This window comes from Ursus maritimus, unplaced genomic scaffold (genome assembly GCF_017311325.1).
Source record: "Ursus maritimus isolate PB19 unplaced genomic scaffold, ASM1731132v1 scaffold_18, whole genome shotgun sequence".
In the NCBI taxonomy this organism is placed as follows: domain Eukaryota; kingdom Metazoa; phylum Chordata; class Mammalia; order Carnivora; family Ursidae; genus Ursus; species Ursus maritimus.
In genome coordinates this window covers 30,799-51,337 of record NW_024424230.1, presented here as the reverse complement: position 1 = coordinate 51,337, position 20,539 = coordinate 30,799, and the positions used below count along the sequence as shown (strand labels likewise).

Here is a 20,539-nt window from a genome sequence, read left to right as displayed (position 1 = left end):
CAGTGGGTACAGTGGGGCCCGTGCACCAACCACGGTCTGCAGCTCCCACCCAGCAAGGCCAGGCTGAGAGGAGCTCCCTAAACTCAGAACATAGGTACCAGGTGTTTGGATTAGGATAATAATGCCGTGGGGTCCCGGCTGAGGTCCCAGACTTGTAGGGTCCCAAGCTGGGTGCTGTCTTAACAGGAGGGCAGCCCACACTGCTGGCCAGACCCTCACTGGCCTTCACTGCGGCATTCAAGAGGGTAGATTCAGGGGCGCCTGGGTGCCTCAGTCGTTAAGCGTCTGCCTTCGGCTCAGGGCGTGATCCCAGAGTCCTGGGATCGAGCCCCACATCAGGCTTCTCTGCTGGAAGCCTGCTTCTCCCTCTCCCACTCCCCCTGCTTCTGTTCCCTCTCTCGCTGGCCATCTCTCTCTCTGTCAAATAAATAAATAAAATCTTAAAAAAAAAAAAAAGAGGGTAGATTCAAAGCTCATGAGTTTTCATGCCACACAAGGACAGTTTTTAGTGTTTTAAAAGATTCCATTCAAATGTCATTCGAATGCCCTGCTAAAAAGAAGACCACTGGTAGTATGCATCTTAGTTCAAAGTATCCACACTTTTTAACCTAGCAAGACATTTCTGCTACTTTACCCCAAAGACATAACCTGACATGTATGTAAAAATGCACAACACAGTTTATAAGAATAAAAAGTTGGAACAGTTTAAATATAAAGTAAGGGACTGGTTATATTTCATTACATTTATGTAACTGGTATCTCCTATTAAAAGGCCAGCGTATAGCTACACACATCTATAAATAGTAAAAAATACAATGCTAGCTTAAAATAATGTCTAAAAATCAAGATTTATTTAAAAGTGCATGTGTATTATAACCCTATTTATGTAAAATTATGTCCAGCTGATTTATCTAGATGAGGCAGTCTGGAAAGGGCTCACCAAAATGCTAATGTGGTTAACTTGGGGTGGTGGAGTTATTTCCACATTGTTTGAATTTTCTTTTACAAATATGTTACAAGCAGAAAAGACTTTTTAAAAACAAAAAGGCTTACAAAGAGTTTAATGACAGGATATGCTTATGATATATTAGAGTTTTAAAAAGCATGGGTCCAAATCATAAACATACCATAGGCTTGAATATGTAAAAGTAAATAGGACTAGAAAATTAAAAAAAGAGTAGAATCCGATTCCATCTCACCATTCACGTACAAGGTGTTCTCTGGGACGGGGCATTCTCCCTCCCTCCCACAGGCTCAGCCGGGGGGAGAGGCAGACCCAGGGCACAGGTGCGCCACGTCCAGGGGATGCCGATGACCTCGTGGTTTCCGACTGCCTGCACAGATGGCTAGCCTTTCCAGGACAGCCCCTGGATTCTTCTGGATGGTGGGTGGCTCTGGCTTTGTTTTCTTTTTAATGAGCTACATCAGCACATTCTCTCCCCCCATCCACTCCCACTCCAGGGGCGAATGCGGGCTCCAGGCATTTTGTTTTCTTCATGTTCCCACGGTGCAGCAGTGGGAGAGTGTTTGCCCTTTCTTTCAATTAAAAAAAAAAAAATAAATTCTCCAAACACGCAAACCCTCAGAAATCCGTGGCAATTAAAGAAGCAAATGTGTCTCATGAAAAAGCTCCCACAGCAGAGGGGTGTTACATCTGCTCCTGCAAGCACAGGGGCATAGATAAGGTTAATTCGGCAAAACTATACTTTCCCCTGACTCAACACATACAGCCTCAAACCCTGGGCAGTGTCTGAAGAAAGAGAATGATAGCGGCTTAAGAAGTCAGAGACACTGAGTGGCTCCTGCTGAGCAGTGAACCCCAACCGGGTACTTGATGAAGACCGAGAAAAGCAGTCACGAGCAGGACTTATACGCCTGACACTTGAAGATTCTGCCAGTGTGCATAACCAAATTCTCAATGATTATACACGTTTCACTCTGAAGAACATCCTGCAATTACTTTTTCTGGCAACTCACTTCAGTGAGATCATAGCAAATACCTCCCCACCGTCCCCAATCATGCAACTTCTGGTAAATCAGACATACGTGTCTTCCTCATTCTGCCCAAGAGAGTTACCAGACACAGGGAAATGTGCAGTACTATGTTTACTTTAAAAGTACGCATTTCAGAACGCTCTAATTGTGCTGAAAATCTTGTGGTACAATTAAGTCCTCACAAGCCTCCCGTGACGTTCAGAGATGCCAATCACCGGAAGGACAAAACAGCAACCCCAATTCAACTAGGGTCCCACCTCTAGTTCTGGGCTGGGGCCCGGGAGGCAAAAAGGCCCACGTCTTAAATAACAAGAGTGCTAGGGATGTTGGTATTGGAGGGGTTTATTTGATGGATAAGTGGTGAAAAGTTAGTGTTTGCACTTCCTGTTTATTCTGCTAAAAATAGACATACTCTGAGTATCTCTGCTGGTCTTGTCCTCATTCTCTGGTTTGGGCCAGCTTTCCAGAATGTTCCTGCATCCTTAGGGAGGACCAGAGGAGCATGCAGGGGACAGAGAAAGTGGTTCCTCAAGAGCAGCTGAGTGTGCTATCCAAATTTGAGTCTGGATTCTCCCACTGCGACTACTTGATTCTGTAACTTATTTAATGGGCAAAGCATTAAAGTGAAAGGCATAATGACATCTGTTATATACACATGGGGAGACGCCACAGTTTTTAGCAGGAGTCCAGCTCCGGACAGAGGACTGCAGAAATCTAGTAAGTCCTGGAAGACAGAAGCCTGTATACGTGAAGGCCAAAGGCACGGTCCACAGCCAGGACAGAAAGGCCATCTAACACCCTAAGGAAGATGTCCCCGACTGGGTCCCAGGGGGACAAAATCTGAGTCATCCCCAGCCTGTCATCTGACCTCCCCAACCAAGACCATCCATAACCGGGTTCCTAACCGAGTGCTCCGAGGGCCCTAGCAGTCCGACGATGCTGGGAAACCGCTTCTCAGAAAACGTTCTTCAAGGCATTAAGTAAAATACATGTATTTACAAAGGAAATTAATTATTTTGAAGATGATCAAAATTCTACAGCAAATAAGTGATACAATACTATATGGACTTTCTTACTAATGCAGTAAATAACAGTCTGTACCACTGTTTTAAAATAATGATTACTGCAAATGATATTCAAGACGTCCAGCACCACATGAAAATCTCTGTGATTTCTACTGGCAACAAACGGCAGGTCCTGCCAATCCTGCTGTGCATTCCTAGTAAGTTTATCAATGAACCCAAACAGAAGCCCCCCAGGAGCTAACTGGAGGGTCCTGAGCACTGTCTTCAGTTTTGGTGCCAAAGAAATTAATTAAAAAGTGCAAGTATTCCAACCTGTTGAAAACGGTTGAATTTTGGAGATAAAGGCTAGAGACAAACCCAAATGACATCACCCCGGGTCGAAGTTCAGACCCAGGAGAGTCTGGTTTAAATCTCATACTTTTTAAACAGAGACACTGAGATATAATTTATTTATTGAAACATAATTTACATACCATAACATCTACCCACTTAAAGAGTATAATTCAATGGTTATGAGTATATTTACAAAGCCCTGAAATCAACACCACTATTGAATTCCAGAATATTTCCACTGTCCAGTAAAGAAACCCAAACCTCCCAATACCCCCTCCCCCTAGCAACCATGGATCTGTTTTTGTCTCTGTGGATTTCCCCCTTCTGGACTTGTCACACAGAGTTGATTCTCATTATTCATGGTAGTTATGTTCTATGCAGTCTCCTTCAACACTGAACCATGGCTCCTGGCAAAATACAGGGTTAGGTTCCTGTGAGCCTCTTAATCATGTTTTTATCCACCAAGCAATACAAACCCTTGTGCTATATGTGTTTCTATTTAAAGACACGTATTTAGTACATATTATCAATTCATAATGTTGAACACACAGCCAAGAGCACTTTCTACATAAAGCACAACACATCCCTCTTGCACTGAGGAAAACTCAACAGCACTCCCGCACTATTCTTGGGGTCATTTTCAACAGCGACATCATAAGAAAAGCACAGGAGGATCCTGGGAAGAGGGCAGAGCAGGGAGCTCCAGGAATCTCTCCCCACGTGGGCCACGACTGCACGGGCAGAATCTGTCCGATGGGAATATCTGGGGACCGCAGAGTCTGCTGCAGGCTTGCAACTGTCCAGGGGAAGTAGTCAGTTTGGTCTCTTCTAGCTCTTAATGCAGTCGCAGCTACCCAGCCATGCGGCAGGCAGCTGTGCACCTGCTTCTGGAGCAGCCCGCAGACGCCAGGTGGGCAGAAAGGGCCCCGTCCTCCAAAGAGCAGGAGTCTATGCTCTCATCACTGACGGCTGCTTCTGATCACACAGGTGCAGACACAGAGGCTGGCGGCCCGTGCTGTCGCCCCTCCAGCTCCAGCTCGAGTGACTTCAAGGGCATCGAGAGGGCGAGCACCCCCTTACCCCCCCTTTTGTTTTCCACTTTTCCCCTTTTGGGAGCCACACATTAGGACACTCAAAAACAGCTGCATACGTGGGAAATTAGGAAGGGACTGTGCGTGCCCAAGGAAAGGCTCAGAAAAGACCTGAGAAGAAACTCAGTTTATACCTCAGGCTGATCCTCGGCACAGAGACAGCCCGCAGCAATCACAAGTATGACGACAACAAAACAGCAAACCCTGGGGAAGGGGGAGAATCTGATTTCCAGAGTTACTCCATCATGAGATTCTAATGTCTGGTGGTCAGCCAGAAAATCACGAGGCACACACAGAAATAGGAGAGTCTGTCCACTGAATGGAAAAAGAGAATTCAACAGAATTTGTCCCTAAAAAAAAGACCTGATGTCAGATCTGACTAGACAGACTTTAGAGAAACTGTCTTAAAGATGCTGAAGGAACTAGAGGAAGATGTGGATAAAATCATGAAAAAAAATGAACAAAATGGAAATATCAATAAAGAAGTAGAAAACTAGAAAAGAACCCCAAAAGAAGTTCTGGGTGTTATATGCAACTAATGAATCGCTGAATGCTATATCAAAAACTATTGATGTACTATATGCTGGCTAAATGAACATTTAAAAAAAAAAAAGAAGTTCTGGAGCTGGAAGTACAGTAACTGAGAGGAAAAATTGACTAGAGGGATTCAAAACAGATTTGAACAAACAGAAGAAATATCAGTGAACTTGAAGACAGGACAGTGGAAATGATTAACACTGTGGAATAGAAAGAACATTAAAAAAAAAAAAAACTACACAAACAGAGCCTAAGGGACCCGTGGGACACCATCAAGAGGACCAGCATACACACTGTGGGAGTCCAAGGAGGAGAAAGGGGCAGAGAGAATATTTGAAGAAATAATGGCTGAAAACCTTAATAACTGTAAGAAAGACATGAATATAAAATTCAAGACGTTCAGTAAATTCCAAGTCAGATGAAGTTAGAGAGACCACTCGGAGGTACATTATAACCAGACTTTCAAAAGACAAAAGAGAACCGTGAAAGCAGCAAGAGAGAAGAGACTCATCACATCCAAGGGATCTTCAGTGAGATTATCTGCAGATTTTTCATCAGAAACTTTGGATTTCAGAGAAAGTGCACCAATATGGTCAAAATGCTCTAAGAAGAAAAACCTGTCAACCAAGAATCCTATATCCAGCAAAACTGCTGCAAAGTGAGAGAGAAACCAAGACATTGCCAGACAAGCAAAAGCTGCAGGAGTCAGTGACCACTGGACCTTTCCTGCAAGAACCGCTCCCAGGAGTCGGACAGGCACAGGGAAGCCGTGCGCAAAGTAAGGTTTCAGGCAGGGCTAACACGTGACCAATTATAAAAGCTAAAAACCCGGGGCACCTGGGTGGCACAGCGGTTAAGCGTCTGCCTTCGGCTCAGGGCGTGATCCCGGCATTATGGGATCGAGCCCCACATCAGGCTCCTCTGCTATGAGCCTGCTTCTTCCTCTCCCACTCCCCCTGCTTGTGTTCCCTCTCTCACTGGCTGTTTCTATCTCTGTCGAATAAATAAATAAAATCTTTAAAAAAAATAAAAATAAAAGCTAAAAACCCAAATGTAAGACCTAAAACTATAAAACCCTTGTAAGAATACTAAGGACAAATGGCTCAGGACATTGGATTGGGCAGTGATTTCTTGGATTCGACAACAAAGGCACAGTTAACAAAAGAAAAAATTGACAAATTTGACTTTGTACAAAATTACAAATGTTGTACATCAAGAGATATAATCCACAGAGGAAAAAGGCAACCCACAGAATGAGAGAAAATACTTGTGAGTCATGTATCTGATAAGGGATTAACATCAGGAATATAAAGAACTCCCAAAGGTCACCAAACAGAACCTGGTGCAAAAATGGGCAAAGGACTTGAACAGATGTCTCTCCAAAGAAGATGTCCAGGTGGCCGGCCATTAGGCACTGAAAATATGCTCAACACCACTATTAGGGACTTAGAAATCAAAAGTGTGCGATCCCACCTCATAACCACTGTGATGGCTACTACTGAAAAATCAGAGGTGCACCCGGGTGGCTCAGTCGGTTAGGTGTCCGACTCTTGATCTCAGCTCAGGTCTTGATCTCAGGGTTGTGAGTTCAAGCCCCACACTGGGGGTGGGGGGAAGAAAAAACATAAAAAGAGAATCCAGAAAACAACAGGTGTTGGTGAGGATGTGGAGAAACTGGACCCCTGTGCACTGTTGGTGGGAATGCAAAATGGTACGGCCACTGTGGAAGACAGTATGACAGTCCTCAAAAAATTAAAAACAGAACTACCATATGAAGCAGCGATATGTATACTGCAGGGAATATACCCAAAAGAATTGAAAGGAGAGTCTCAGAGAGAGATTCGCCTCACGTTCATAGCCGCAATATTCACAACAGCTAAAGTGTGGAAGAAACCCCCACATTCACTGATGAATGAATGATGAACAAAATGTGCTCTGTCCACACAAAAGATTATTATCAACCTTACAAAGGAAGGAAATTGTGCAATATGATACAACATGGGCGAACGTCGAGAACACTGTGTTCAGTGAAACGAGCCCATCGCAGAGAAAAATACTGTGGAATTCCACTTTTATGAGGTTGTTAGAGGAGTCACAACCATATAGACACAAAGTAGGGTGGTGGGTGCCAGGGGCTGGAGGGAGGGCAGCATGGGGAGTTAGTGTTTAGAAGACAGAATGACTCAGTTTTACAAGATGAAAAGCATTATGGCGACAGAGGGCGGTGATGGTTGTACATCACTGTGAATGTATGAATGCCCCTGAACTGTACAATGGCAAAGTTTATGTCATATGTATTTTACCACAATTAAAAAAAAGAATACGCAGAAAAAAGTGGCAAATAGGACACTGTATGGACTGTGAACAGGACACATGTTTCAGCCTGAGAGCAGAAGCAGGAAGGTGGAGCAGTGCCCTTTCTGATGTCAGCTGCATTGGCAGCTGAGTCTGCCCCGCTCTGCACGTCTGCAAATGGCCATCCAAGCATCCTGAGTATCGATTCTGGGCAACAAACACATTTGCGTGACTTCGCCTCGGAGGACAGACTGTGAAGGGAGACCCATGACAGCGGCCTGTACGCCCGGCTGCTCTCACCTCCCATTCTCTCCAAGGTGTCTGCGTGCTGCGTCTGTGACCCTGTGGCCCCTCAGTCCTGTCTGCGCTCAGTCCTGTCCCTCGGCACATCTAGTCTGTCCACTTGCTGGTCTGTGGCCATCGGGGACAGCGCTACCGTGAGCAGCCCTGCACAAGTTCCAGTGTGGGAAGATGAGTTCCACATTCTGGTGCTTTGGTGAAGGGACACTGGTTTGGAGTTTTACTGTGATATCTTTGTACGTTTGCGGGAAGAGATTAGTAAGGGGCAAACAAAGTATTTTTCCTAAACATAACTGTGGGTTTACTTCAACGTCTGTTAGAAGACTGATGACTCTTTGCTTGGAATAGTAATACAGGCTTCTCCTAAAGGGCACATCAAGGTTCATAAAGTCAGGAAGTGAAGGACAGAGTGGGGTGGCCACAGTCAAGCCATGAAAACGGCATTATGTGACGGACATCTCAGAATCCCTGCTGTAGGAAAAGGACGTGGGACTTGAGTGTCACCTCCCAGGGTGGCCTTAGCAATGTCCTGGCCGCAGATGGACACTGCCTTCCACACAGTTCTTAAGTCCGTCCTGAACATGGAGGGTGTCAGGATGGCTCCAGCTCCCTACCGTCCAACACAACTGCTTCTCACACCCGGATGCAGCGTCTACAGTGACTGTCCACTGAGGACGGCAAGAACAGAGCCCCAGCTTCCCCAGTGAGGGGTCAGGAGCCTGGGCTTTGTGAATGTTAGGGCCACTCTCCTGTTTAAGTCTGACAACCACCTGAGGTGGGCACTGCTGTCCCATTTTACAGACCAGAACATTAAGGGTCAGTTGGTCACAGAGCCAGTGACAAGGGGCTGGAGGTAGAGTCAGAACTGAGGACCCCCAAACTCCTTGCGGCCACACGACAGGGAAAGGCAGGGGTTGTAGGTAACAGGCTCACACTGGACACACAGCGGTCAGAAACCCTAAGCCAGCCAGTTAAACTTTGGGCTATTTCTCTGAGGACAGTGGAGAAGGAACAGTAAATAATTAAGACAGGATGCGAGGAGGCTGCAAAGAGCCAAAGGCATCCGAGCTTCCCGTGGGAAGTTCACGCATTCCCACGTGCAAACACCAACCCTGGAGCTTCCTGCCTCACTCCGTGGCTTCAGTGAATCAGCCGCATGGGTGCCAAGTACCACCCGCAGTCAAGGGAGAAGAGAGCCCGCGGTAGGGCCTCCGTCCCCAGCCCCACACGCATGAGTCCAGCCTGCGCGGCGGATGACCAAGTGCAGATCTGTAGCTCACACGCAGCTCCGCACCCACCACTCAGCCTTCCGCGCCATGTGAGCAATCCCCATGACCTGGGTCGGCCAGGACAGAGCCGTGGAACGCGGGGTATGGCGCAGATGGACGAGCCAGCCCAAGGACAACTGATAAACACAACACAGGGAAGCAGAGGAAGAGGACAGAGGACAGGCAGAGGGACGGGAGGTGGCGAGGCAGAGCAGCTTGGGGCCAGGCCGCTCTGAGAGGGTGCTGGTGGCCAACACCGGAGCCACGTGGCAGCAAGAGTTCCAGGCAGGGTAGCGGGCTGCAGGGGCGGCCACAGCACAGGGAAGGGGGCCAAGAGCAGGAGGACGCTGGAGGCTGCGGCAGAGCCAGGGGCCACGCCGAGGCCGCAGGGCATCCTGGTACCCCAGCAGCACTCTGGAGCTGGGGACGAAGCAGACGTCACCGTGAGGAAGCGGCAGCTGTGCGGGCTTCTCGGCACCGTCAGCAGGACACCCAGCTCAGCAAGGCTGCTCAGCAGACAGCAAAGCCGTCTGATCTCGTGCCAGAAGACCAGTCAGAAAGGGAGGTCAGTGGATCTCCCGCGGTTCCCTCTCTACGTGTTCCCTTCCTTTAGCACAAACAAAAGGACAACAGCGAACGCTCACAGAGCACAGCCAGCACGCTCAGAGCACCTGCACGTGTTGCCTATTTATCTCAGACGACCTGAGGGGCACGTGTGCTCTGATGGCCCTCATGCACAGCAGGGACTGCGGCACCCTGCCCGCCTTTAGAACCAGGCACCTGGCCCCAGGCCTCGGCCTCCAGTGTCCTGGCCTCCTCCTGCCCCAAACACTGCAGCCGCGACTCCCACTGTGTGCTCAGCCCTCCGTCCCCACCGTGAGCTGCAGCTGTCACTCTGCTAGTGTCCCTGAGGCGACTCTGCCCCGTGCAGGCGGCCAACACGCTCACCACGGGCGCAGAAGGTCCAGTCATGACCAAGTCGACAAGGAAATGCCGCTTTCCAAATGTCAAGCCTCACCTGCATGTGATCCGTCCCTTCAGTAGTTTATTTTGAAATGTGAAGATTCTCCCAGGTTTAGAGATGAAAAAACACACCTAAAATGCAGCTCTGAGAAGTGAGCAGCACAAGGACCCGCTTTGACTCCACAGCAAGGCGCCCTCCCTTTCAACCATTAACCTACATTAGCAGCTTATTTTCCCATAAAATGATACTGGTACAGCAAAGCTAGGCCCTCAGAGCGAAAAGTCAACCGAAGTTATAATTTAAAGCTAGCATCATTTTCCAACCCTAAAAAGACCGTGGAAAACACACACGAGCAACCACAAGCTTCATTCTTGGGTTACTGGCTAATGCCTTTTTGTTAGTGAACTCCCTCGCCTCCAGTTAAAATATGAAAGCATCAATATTATTTTTTCCTCAGTATTTAAAAATCAGAAGTCAACACTATTGAAGATGGAAAATGCATTTTAAATTTTTAAGCCTTTCTAATAAATTAATGTTGACCAAACAAACATCACTTTCTTTCATCTGCCCCCCAGGCTAGAAACAAGAACCACACAGCTCTGTCCTAACAGCCGACAGCAGAAGGCGTGTGTGTGTGTGACCGGCACCGAGCACAAGCAGCACCCCCACCGCCCAGTACCTCGTTTCTGGATGAAGACCCGGAGCAGAGGGTTTGCACTCGAGACCGCCTTGCAGAAGTTGTCATCGTTGTTGATGGGCAGCAGGTCCCCGTGCACGTCCGCGTAGCCGATGGTCACGTCGGTGTTGGAGATGTGGTGCGTGTGCACGACCAGCTTGTAGAAGTCTTCAAACTTCCCCGGCTTGTGACGGTCCAAGGAGAACCTTCGGAACTCAGCCCCAAACTGCAGTGCAAGACAGGGAGTACATGAGCGGTGGGGAAAGGTCCCTGAAATAGAGCTTGTTCACTGAATGACAAGTGTGTGCCATCCACGAGGCCAGGTCCCAGCGGTGGACACTGCCCCTGTCCTCACGGAGCTCGTGCAAAGACGGAGCTGCGGGGATCAGTTCCGTCAACGCTGAGGGCAGGACGGGCGCCGGAGCTCAGGCTAGAGAGGAAAAGCAATGTCAAAATTAGAGGACGGTGGATGAAATGACACAGAAGCCTCGGTGAGGGCCTTCCCCTGGGGTGGCCGTGCAGGCCCAGGCTAGCGTCGGAACAGCCCCGAGGCAGGTCAGACACTCAGAGGCAGGAGGGATGCGAGGGCTCGCTGAAACCTCTGGACTTTTTCCTAACGTAATGGTAGTCCCATAACAATTTTAAACAAGGAAGTGATTTGATATGATTTGCATTTTTAAAAGACCAAATGGCTATACTTCAAAAGGGTCAGAAGCAGAAGGAAAAGGCAAGGAAGGGAGGAAGGTGGTAGAAAGGAAGCTTCGGAAATCTCAGGAGACAGGCCCTGGTACTGGCCAAAAAGACAGAGCAGGTCTCTCTCCGGAGAAGATGGTACTCACTCTGGCTGCTCCGGGGAGTGCCCAGGGCCCATCTTTCCTGACAGTCCCTGGCCTTGGCTCAGATGCCCACGCAGTTCTCTGCTGGGAGAGGACCCTAGGTCACCTCCCACGGGCTCAGCCATCCTGGGATCTGAGGACCCCGCCTGTTTGGCCTAAGGTTTTCTAGATTGGGACGTACTGCTGTTCCTCACTTGGCAACAGAGACCTTTATTCATCAGGCAGGACAGATTCGGTGCTCGTCAATATAACTGAAAACTAATTATAGTGGTTCCAAAATACACAAAAATGAAACGTCTAATGTTTATACTAAACGAGTCATTACATCATCTAGACATTATGTCAACTAGTCAAGGGCAGATCAACTCAGACCATGTGGGTCTGTGTGGTTCTCAAACTGGGCACCAGCATCACCTGGAGGCTCCCAGAGGTCTGGACAGGGCTGACCTGGAGACCAGCCCACGAATTTGCATTTTTAACAAGTTCCCAGGAGAAGCTGATGCTGTTGGGTTGGGGACCGCACACATAAAACCACTGATTTTAAAGGAATCCGTCTCCAAACCTCCACGTCCACAGATCTCTGAGAACCAGTCTCCTGTTCCATTCCCCCTTTTTAAAAAGCAAAAGAAAACAAACTCCTCGCCCATCCTGCATTGCCCCAGGAACAAAATACTTCAAGGCGCACAACAGTGGGACATTCCAAAATACTGGTTTGGGAAAAGCCACCTTCAGTGAGTAAGCAAAACTCCTAAGGCCTGCCTCCCACATACCGGGTAAAGGAAGGGCGGGCCTGCACTCAGCGCAAGGGGCCAAGGCTCTCCCCCATCCCTGCTGCCACTGGGGCATGCCCTTGAGGCGTGGGCCTGTGAACACAGCACAGCAAACCCACAAACCCCTCCCCGCATTATTCAAAGGTAAGCATTAAATACTCTCAGTATTTATTCCAAGCAGGCGGCACTAGCTGGCCCAGGGTGACTGGTGCAGCATCTCTTGTACGCGGGGTTGGCTCCTGTGGACACAAAACCTGTCAAGACACAAGAGTCCAAGCCTATAACATAAATTTCATGTGATTTTTTTTCAGATTTGGTTATGACTTCACATCACAATGTTTATTCGAACAATAGCCATCATCTCTGTCATCTCGTGTCTAATACACGTTAACCTCCAGAGCGGTTAGTCTTCATCCGAATACACCCTCTTTTCATCAGATACCTAAAGAGAGGTGGACCGTGTCTAACGAAACTAGTGAGCGTCTCTGACTTCCACGATTATTCCCTCAAACTGGACACCATGCACTTGCTCTAAGGGACTCCAGCTGCCTCTCCTTCTCTCACTCTGCTGGACTCAGGCCACATCCCAATGAGAGCAGTGACAGCACGTTAGCCAAGCCCGTTCCGCAATGTTTCTGTCTTAACTGTGTTTGGTCTAAGACACATCTAAGTTGTTTCTCACTTCTAGTAGTTTTCTTCCTAACGTGTTGATTTGAAATGAAAATGAATCTCGACTTCTTCCTGATAGAAAGCGGGTCCAACCAGTCTGATAATGAGGCTGACTTTGTCAATCTAGCAGGATGGTGAACACGCTTCACCTGTTGAATGAACCTCAAACTTCAGCAAAAAGAGGTATGAAAGGGGATATTAGCATTTTCCCTATTTTTTATTGTGGCAAAATACACATCACATAAAATTTACCATCTGTGCAAAGTCCCCACCATCCATGTGCCTTTTCATCCTGTGAACTGAGTCTGTCCCCATTAAACATGACGCCCCGGCCCCTCCCCCACCCCCGGCGCCACCATCTACTCCAGGACTCGAGGACTGTGACTCCTCTATGCACTTCATGCGCGTGGAATCACACAGTTTTGTCTTTTTGTGATTGGCTCGTTTCCTTGAGCAGATCCGTGATGTCTCCCATTCTGTGGGTTGCTTTGCTCTGTGGATCTTGGTCCTTCCAGGGGGAAATGTCACGGCTGTGGTCAGGGCACAAAGAAGAAACGGTGGACCGTCCGAGGCAGCTAACTTGCCTGCTAACCTAGGGCAGGAGCCATAATAAGAGTTTTTCTTAGAACTTTCCTTAGTAAGTACTGAGCTTTGAAGTTGTAACTGGTTTGGAGAGAGGACAGGCAGCCCCCTTTGTGGGGTTCTGCCCTTTTGAATGTAGGACAGCAGGTGAGTGTCTGACCCTCAACAGTCACTACGTGGTCGTGAGCCTTGCCATAAGACCAAACACCCACAGTGGAGACTCTGGGCATTTCGAGGTGGTCTCCAGTAAACCCTGAAGTTGGTTTGGGCATTTTCATAGGGTTCCCTATACACTAATGCAGTGGTCTTCAAATGTCACATACCCCCTAAAGAATTTTGAAAACTACCCCTATAAAAAGGATAATATATTTTAAAGTTAGCATCTAACTTTACTTTTTTAAAAAATATTTTATTTATTTATTCGAGAGAGACAGAGAGACAGAGATACCGAGAGAGAGCACAAGTACGGAGGTGAGGGAGAAGCAGGCTCTCTGCTGAGCAGGGAGCCCGATGTGGGGCTCAATCCCAGGACTCTGGGATCATGACCTGAGCTGAAACGAAGGCAGATGCTTCACCGACTGAGCCACCCAGGTGCCGCTAACCTTTTTATAATAAAAATAAATAGTTGCAAAGGACATAATTTCTAGCATACTGTAAGTACTTCTTTTAAAAATAAATATTTTATTGGAGGATCTTTTAAAAATAGTCAATGAAATCTAAATGCCATAGTAATTTGATGCTACCATCATGCATTTTAAAATAGAATAAACAAACTCTTTTATAATGATCAGAAATTCTACAGGGTTCCTTCTTCTGTTTGGTCTATTGTTTCTATTATACTGCCCCAAGAGGATTTAATCCTAACATTTTATCATAATAATTTATGCTTGAGTACCCTATCACTCTTCTATGCAAGAAAAACAGATAAATTGAATTAAACATTCTTTTTCACATTGCCATAGTCTCTATTTGTGTATAATATTTCTACATTGTTGTCAGTGGGTATGCAGTTTTAATTCTGCAAGATGGAAAGAGCCGTGGATTGTATGCACAACAATGTGAATGTAACTAACACTGCTAAACTGCTCAAAAACTGGCAAAGATGGTAAATTTAATGTATGTGTATTTTACCAAAACTATAAAGTATCATAAAATAGATTTTTTACAGTTAAGAAGGTTCTAGCCTGAGTCATTACAATTATTAAATCACAATCAGAACATAGTTACAAAATTTCACAAATAATTATTCACCATTCAAAATAAACATTTAAAAACACTTTCACTGGGGCGTCTGGGTGGCGCAGTCGTTGGGCATCTGCCTTTGGCTCAGGGCGTGATCCCAGTGTTCTGGGATTGAGCCCCACATCAGGCTCCTCCGCTGGGAGCCTGCTTCTTCCTCTCCCACTCCCCCTGCTTGTGTTCCCTCTCTCGCTGGCTATCTCTCTCTGTCAAATAAATAAATAAAATCTTAAAAAAAAAAAAACGCTTTCACTGAATGAAAAATGTTTAATGTGACAGGAGGCAAGTGTAGCATCGGGCCTTTTGCTACTTCTTGCCGTGAATGTCAGCACTGAGACATATCCTCTCGTCAGCAGGTCAATGGGACTCAGGGCTCTGAAGGCATGCCAGACCCCATCTCTCTGACTCTCAATGGGTAATGTGCCAAAAATAAATAATCACAGAGTGGTCTATCATTAAGATTATTTTCAATAATCTATTATAATCAATGCTGTTGAAAGCAAAGTACTGGAAACCACTGGACTTGTAAGATTTCCTCCACGATCCTCGTAACAATTCACGGTTTCAATTTCTGGTAAGTACAGAAGAATTACACGGCAACGAACTGTGCCTGCTAATTACTGCATCTAGAGGAAACTTGTGTAATCTGACATAAGGGGTAGTAAAAATATACGATTAGTACCCCATGCCATTAGTTTCTTAAACAAGATACTTTTATCACAATGAAGTTGGATTCTTATGTAACACCATTACCAAAAGTCATTCGAAATGGATAAATGACCTAAATGTAGGACCTAAAACTACAAAATTCTTAGATGAAAACTTAGGGCAAGAGCTTTAGGACACTGGGTTTGGCAATGATTTCTTGGATATGACACCAAAGGCACAGGTAACAAAAGAAGAAACAGACATTGGACTTAGTGAGATCCACCTTTTGTGCATCAAAAGACATTATCCACAGAGGGGTGGCTCAGGCAGTTAAGCACCCGACTCTTGGTTTCGGCTCAGGTCATGATCTCAGGGTCCGGAGACTGAGCTCTGCATTGGGCTCTGCACTCAGCGTGGAGTCTCCTTGTCCCTCTCCCTCTGCTCCTCCCCCCACCACTCACTCCCTCATAAATAAATTCTTAAGAAAAGACACTATCCACAGAGTATAAAAGCCTGTAAAAAGGGATAATATTCAGAATATGCACAGAACTTCTAAGTATAATGTGGCATCTATCTGTACAATGGAGTGTTACTCGGCCTTTAAAAAGGAGGGCTATTCTAGCACCTGCTACCTCACAGGTGAGCCTGGAGGACACTGTGCCAAGTGAAGTGAGCCAGCGCCATGTGCCTCCTACTGCATGTGGTCCCTGGAGTCATCAGATCATGGAGACAGAAAGCAGACAGTGGTTGCAAGGAACCAGGAAGTCACTGCTTAACTGACAGACTTGGGGTTTCACAGGACAAAAGAGTTCTGGAGATGGTGGGGACAGCTGCACAATACTGCAAATGTACTTAGGGACACTGAACTGCACACGTAAAATGGTTAAGTGGCCAATTTTATGTGATGTGTATCTTACTACAATAAAAGAAATGGAGCAGAATAAGATGTCCACAGGAGGCTGTGAAAAGCTCTGATTCATTCCTACAGATACAGATGGCCACCCACACATGCAGGGCTGTGTATGTGATCAGGGAAGACCTGAGAAGGCTAAAATCTCTCCTACCTGGCTGATCTTGGGATTCTGTGAGTCAGGAACTGAAGGCTGAAGTGGAGTTTAAGCAGCTGAAGTGTTGAAGATATGCCCCAACACACACATACAGCCCCAAGCAAAGGCTGGAGGCTTACTCGTTCAAATCATTTAAAGAAATCTTTGTTCAATCACCAGATGACCATGAAGCTAATAGTGGTCTCATGCGACAAATAATAAACTTTACAGAATTAGTCTAGGAAAGTCACTACCCAAACCAAAAGCAGCAACAACCACAAACCCTTAAGAGGGAGGGTTTGATTACCAGAGTTATCACATCATATTATTTTAAAATGTTTAGTTTTCAACAAAACTGTGAGATATATAAAGAGACAGAAAAAAATGGTCTCCATGCAGAGGAAACTATGCAGCCAAAGCAGTCACTGAGGGGCCCAGGTGCTGCACTTACAGGACAAAGATCTGAGATCAGCTCTTATAATTATGTTCCAATAACTGAAGGAAGCCATGTCTAAAGAGCTAAAGGAAACCATGAAAGCAATCAACAGAAATTATCACAAAGAGATGAAAATAATTTTTTAAAAAAAGAATTAGATAGAAATTTTAGAATTGAAGAATATAATAACTGAAGTGAAGACGTTCCCTAGAGGGACTTGACAGACAATTAGAGGTGGCTGAAGAAAGAACCTGCAAACATGAGGATGGGTCATTTGAAATTGTACAGTGTAAGGGGCAGAAAGAAAAAAAGAATATCTCAGAGATCTGTGGCAATCTGCCACACATCCCAAGGAATACATTACCTGTTGAGGGTCAGAGAGCTGGGGTCTGGCATGCCTTCAGAGCCCTCAGTCCCATCTACTCGCTGACATTCACGGCAAGAAGCAGCAATAGGGCCGATGCTATACTTGCCTCGTGTCACATTAAATGGTTTTCATTCAGTGAAAGAGTTTTGAAATGTTTACTTTGGATGGTTAACTAGAGAGAAAAAGGCAGAAAGAACATTTGAAGAAACAATGGCCACAACTTCCCATATCTGACTACTGTAGTCTACATATCCAAACGTCCAAGCTACAATTACGATAGACTCAATGCAATCTGTAGTCTACATATCCAAACGTCCAAGCTACAATTACGATAAACTCAATGCAATCTGTAGTCTACATATCCAAACGTCCAAGCTACAATTACGATAAACTCAATGCAATCACACCTAGATGTATCATAGTCAAACTGTCAAACCCAAAGCCAAAGAGAGAATCTTAAAAGCAGGAAAACAATTCATTACATATAAAGGATCTGCAATGACATGAATGACTTCCTGTCTGAGATCATGGAGGCTAAGATGTTGTAGAATGACATGTTGTGGGGGGAGAGAATGTCACCTGAGAATTCTACATCCGGCAACACTATCCTTCAAAAATGAAGGAGAAACGAGATAGTCCAAAGCACACAAAAACTGGGAGATTTTGCCACCAGCAGACCTGCTTTATGAGAAATATTAAAGCTATCATTCAGGCTGAAATAAAAGGACGCTATACCTTAACTTGAATCCACGGTACAAATAAAGAGCACAATTAAATGTCACCACAGCGGTATATGTAAATGATAGTCCAAGTGTATTTTTGCTTACTCATAACTTGTTTCTTCTGATTAAAAGACAACTACCGAGGCAGCCTGTTTTCCTACCTGCTGGGAGCCTCAACTTGGTCTACCCCAGGCACGCTGACCCCACAGCAAGACTAGGTCTGAAGCAGTTAACACTGGGTGTGGATAGTGCCAGGCTCTCATGAGTGGATCCTGGCCGTATGTTGCCCCCCAAAATGCGGTACTGATATATCCTACAATAAAGATGAACCTTGAAAACATTATGCTAAGTGAGAGGTGCCAGCCACGAAAGGCCATGGACTGATGCGTGAGTCTGTTTACATGCAATGTACAGGACAGGCAGATACATAGAGAAAACAGGCTAGTGGTTGCCAGAGGCTGGGAATAGAAGGAATTGAGAATGGCTGCTAATGGGTAGGTTTATTTTTGGGGTGAACAAAATGTTCCAAAATTAGATAGTGGTAATGATTGCACAATTCTGTGAATATACTAAAAACTATGAATTTATGCTCCAAAGCTGTGAATTTTATTTCATGTGAATTTTTAAGTTTCACCTCAAAGAATAATTTTTTTAAATAGCCTATTGAAGGCTGATTGGAAGCTGTATTCGGAAACACGGAAACCCCGGAGAGTGACATTGGACAGGTTCAATGCAGGCTCTACTCTTGCTCTAGGCATACAGGAAACCCTAAGGGACCAAGTGTCCAAGCATCTGTTGTCAGCACACATCAATTTAGAAGATAAAGACTTGAGAACTCAAGGAAGCCCCTCCCCCCCATTACTGCTGGGTCTTGAAGAGCAGAAACAGGATATGAGACTTAGTCCAAGCTGGTAGGGCAAGCTTTTCCAGTTTGAATTGGTCCCACAGTGTTGAACTGGTAAGGACAGAGGGCAGGCATTCTGAGCAGGGTAGAACTTGCCTTTCCTCACACCCATCCCCACCCTGGCTCCAAACTGCAAAAGGCCCTCAGTCCCTCTTCTCCAATTCAGAAACTAAAACCCTATATGAATGATATTTCTGGAGTCACAAGACTCAGACAATACAAATCCGTTTTCATCATTCAATGTCATGTGACTCCAAGGGTGATCCATTAGCATTACCATGATTATTTCTTATTTTCCTGGTTAAAAATATTAAAAATGTAGAATTTTCTTTTTCTTGATACCTAATGAGATCTCTCTACACTTTCCTGTATGTTAAAAAAAAAATCTGTTTTGTGTAGAACACTGCACAGCACTAAAGGCTTGTCTGGGTTAGCTGTTTCCATGTCCACAATTAAACGTTAAGCTTCCCCATTGGAAGTACTCCTCCAAGCATCCATACTGAGGGTCTCAGAGAGGTTGAGACATCGGCCCAAGGCCACAGAACTCCTTGATTCCAGGCTGGAAATAAGACCCCCCCATTTCCTGCTACCACTCCAAGCTAACCAAAAAGTCATTCTTCCTACAATGGAAAACATGGTCCCCAGCTTTCCTCTTAAACTCGCTCAGGTACCATTTTCTTTAAAACTCCAAAATGGCACATTTTTTGATGACGAAGCGGCAGCTCTGGCTCAGTGTCATCCCTCCTGTTAGGGCTAAAGTCAAAGGGAAGAGGAGGAAAATCAAGCTGAGCACTTTCTTCTCACTGAGGCCCTTTCCACTGGCTGTCCTTCCAGCTAGGGAGGGCATCCAAGGCTAGAACCCCGTGTGATGTCCCTGCATGCCCCAAAGACCGTAGAGAGGACCAATTAACCACTGTTTCTAGCACTTGAGGATTAAAGGCTCACACATATTTGTGTTTCTAACAGTTTTGTGGGGGCAGGAGTTGCACATACACCATTTTTAATCTCAAGCCACTTGGGAGAGATGTATTATCCCCTTCATCCCCTTCACAGAGGAAGGCAGCTCAAACCCAGGGGGCAAAATAACTGGCTCACGGTCTCTCTTTGCCACAGTGTCTGACTCAACTGCCCCCACCCCCAGCTCACCTTCCCTTTCGGGTTGGTTTTCACAAAAAGGGGAATTGAAGGGGATTTTAGGTCTCTGATTAGGTTTCTAATTCTGAATTTCTACCTTCCTTCATCATTTCCTTAAAAAAACCTGTTTTTTAAAAAGCATTCTTTCCTCTTATGCATATAAATCAAGGTAGTCTTTGTTCTGAAGCAGTCAGAAAAGCTGGCCACACATGCCTGCGAACATAGCCACCATGGGGGAAACCAGCAAGATTCATGCAAGACAGAAAAAAAAAAAAAAAAAAAGAGGAAAATCAAGGTCTAGTATCTGGTATGATGCTTGAGGTGCCACCTGGAGCCAAGAGCTCACCTGTTCTGGGGTTGGTCCAGTACCTGGGCTGGCTCATGAGGGTCCCACTTAGGGACATCTGACTGAGAGAGCTGTGCGCTGTGTGAGGGCATGTTCTTGCAGACCTCTAACACACATGCTTTTAAAAAAGAATTGGAAACACACTGTTTGGTATGTTTTTCTTTACAGTTTGAATAGGGATAGAACCACAGAGCTCAAAATTCGAAAGGTATTCAGTAAAAGGTCTTGCAGCACCCCAGCTCCCTCCCTACAAGAACGTTGTACGTGCCCTTCAAAAGGCCTATGAAGGCGTTCTATGCAAACTGTATCTATATTCCTTCTTTTCCAAACAAACAATAGCATACTATCCACACTGG

General features: G+C 45.9%; 1 protein-coding gene across 1 annotated transcript in view; it reads right to left on the bottom strand.

Annotated features, from left to right (window-relative positions):
- The window catches only part of PARD6G (par-6 family cell polarity regulator gamma), a 91,395-nt gene that overhangs the window by 54,553 nt on the left and 16,303 nt on the right, over positions 1–20,539 (bottom strand). Inside the window, exon 2 of the mRNA XM_040632387.1 lies at positions 10,488–10,710. Within this exon, the coding sequence (XP_040488321.1) occupies positions 10,488–10,710 (223 nt within the window). The remainder of the gene's footprint in view (positions 1–10,487; positions 10,711–20,539) is intronic.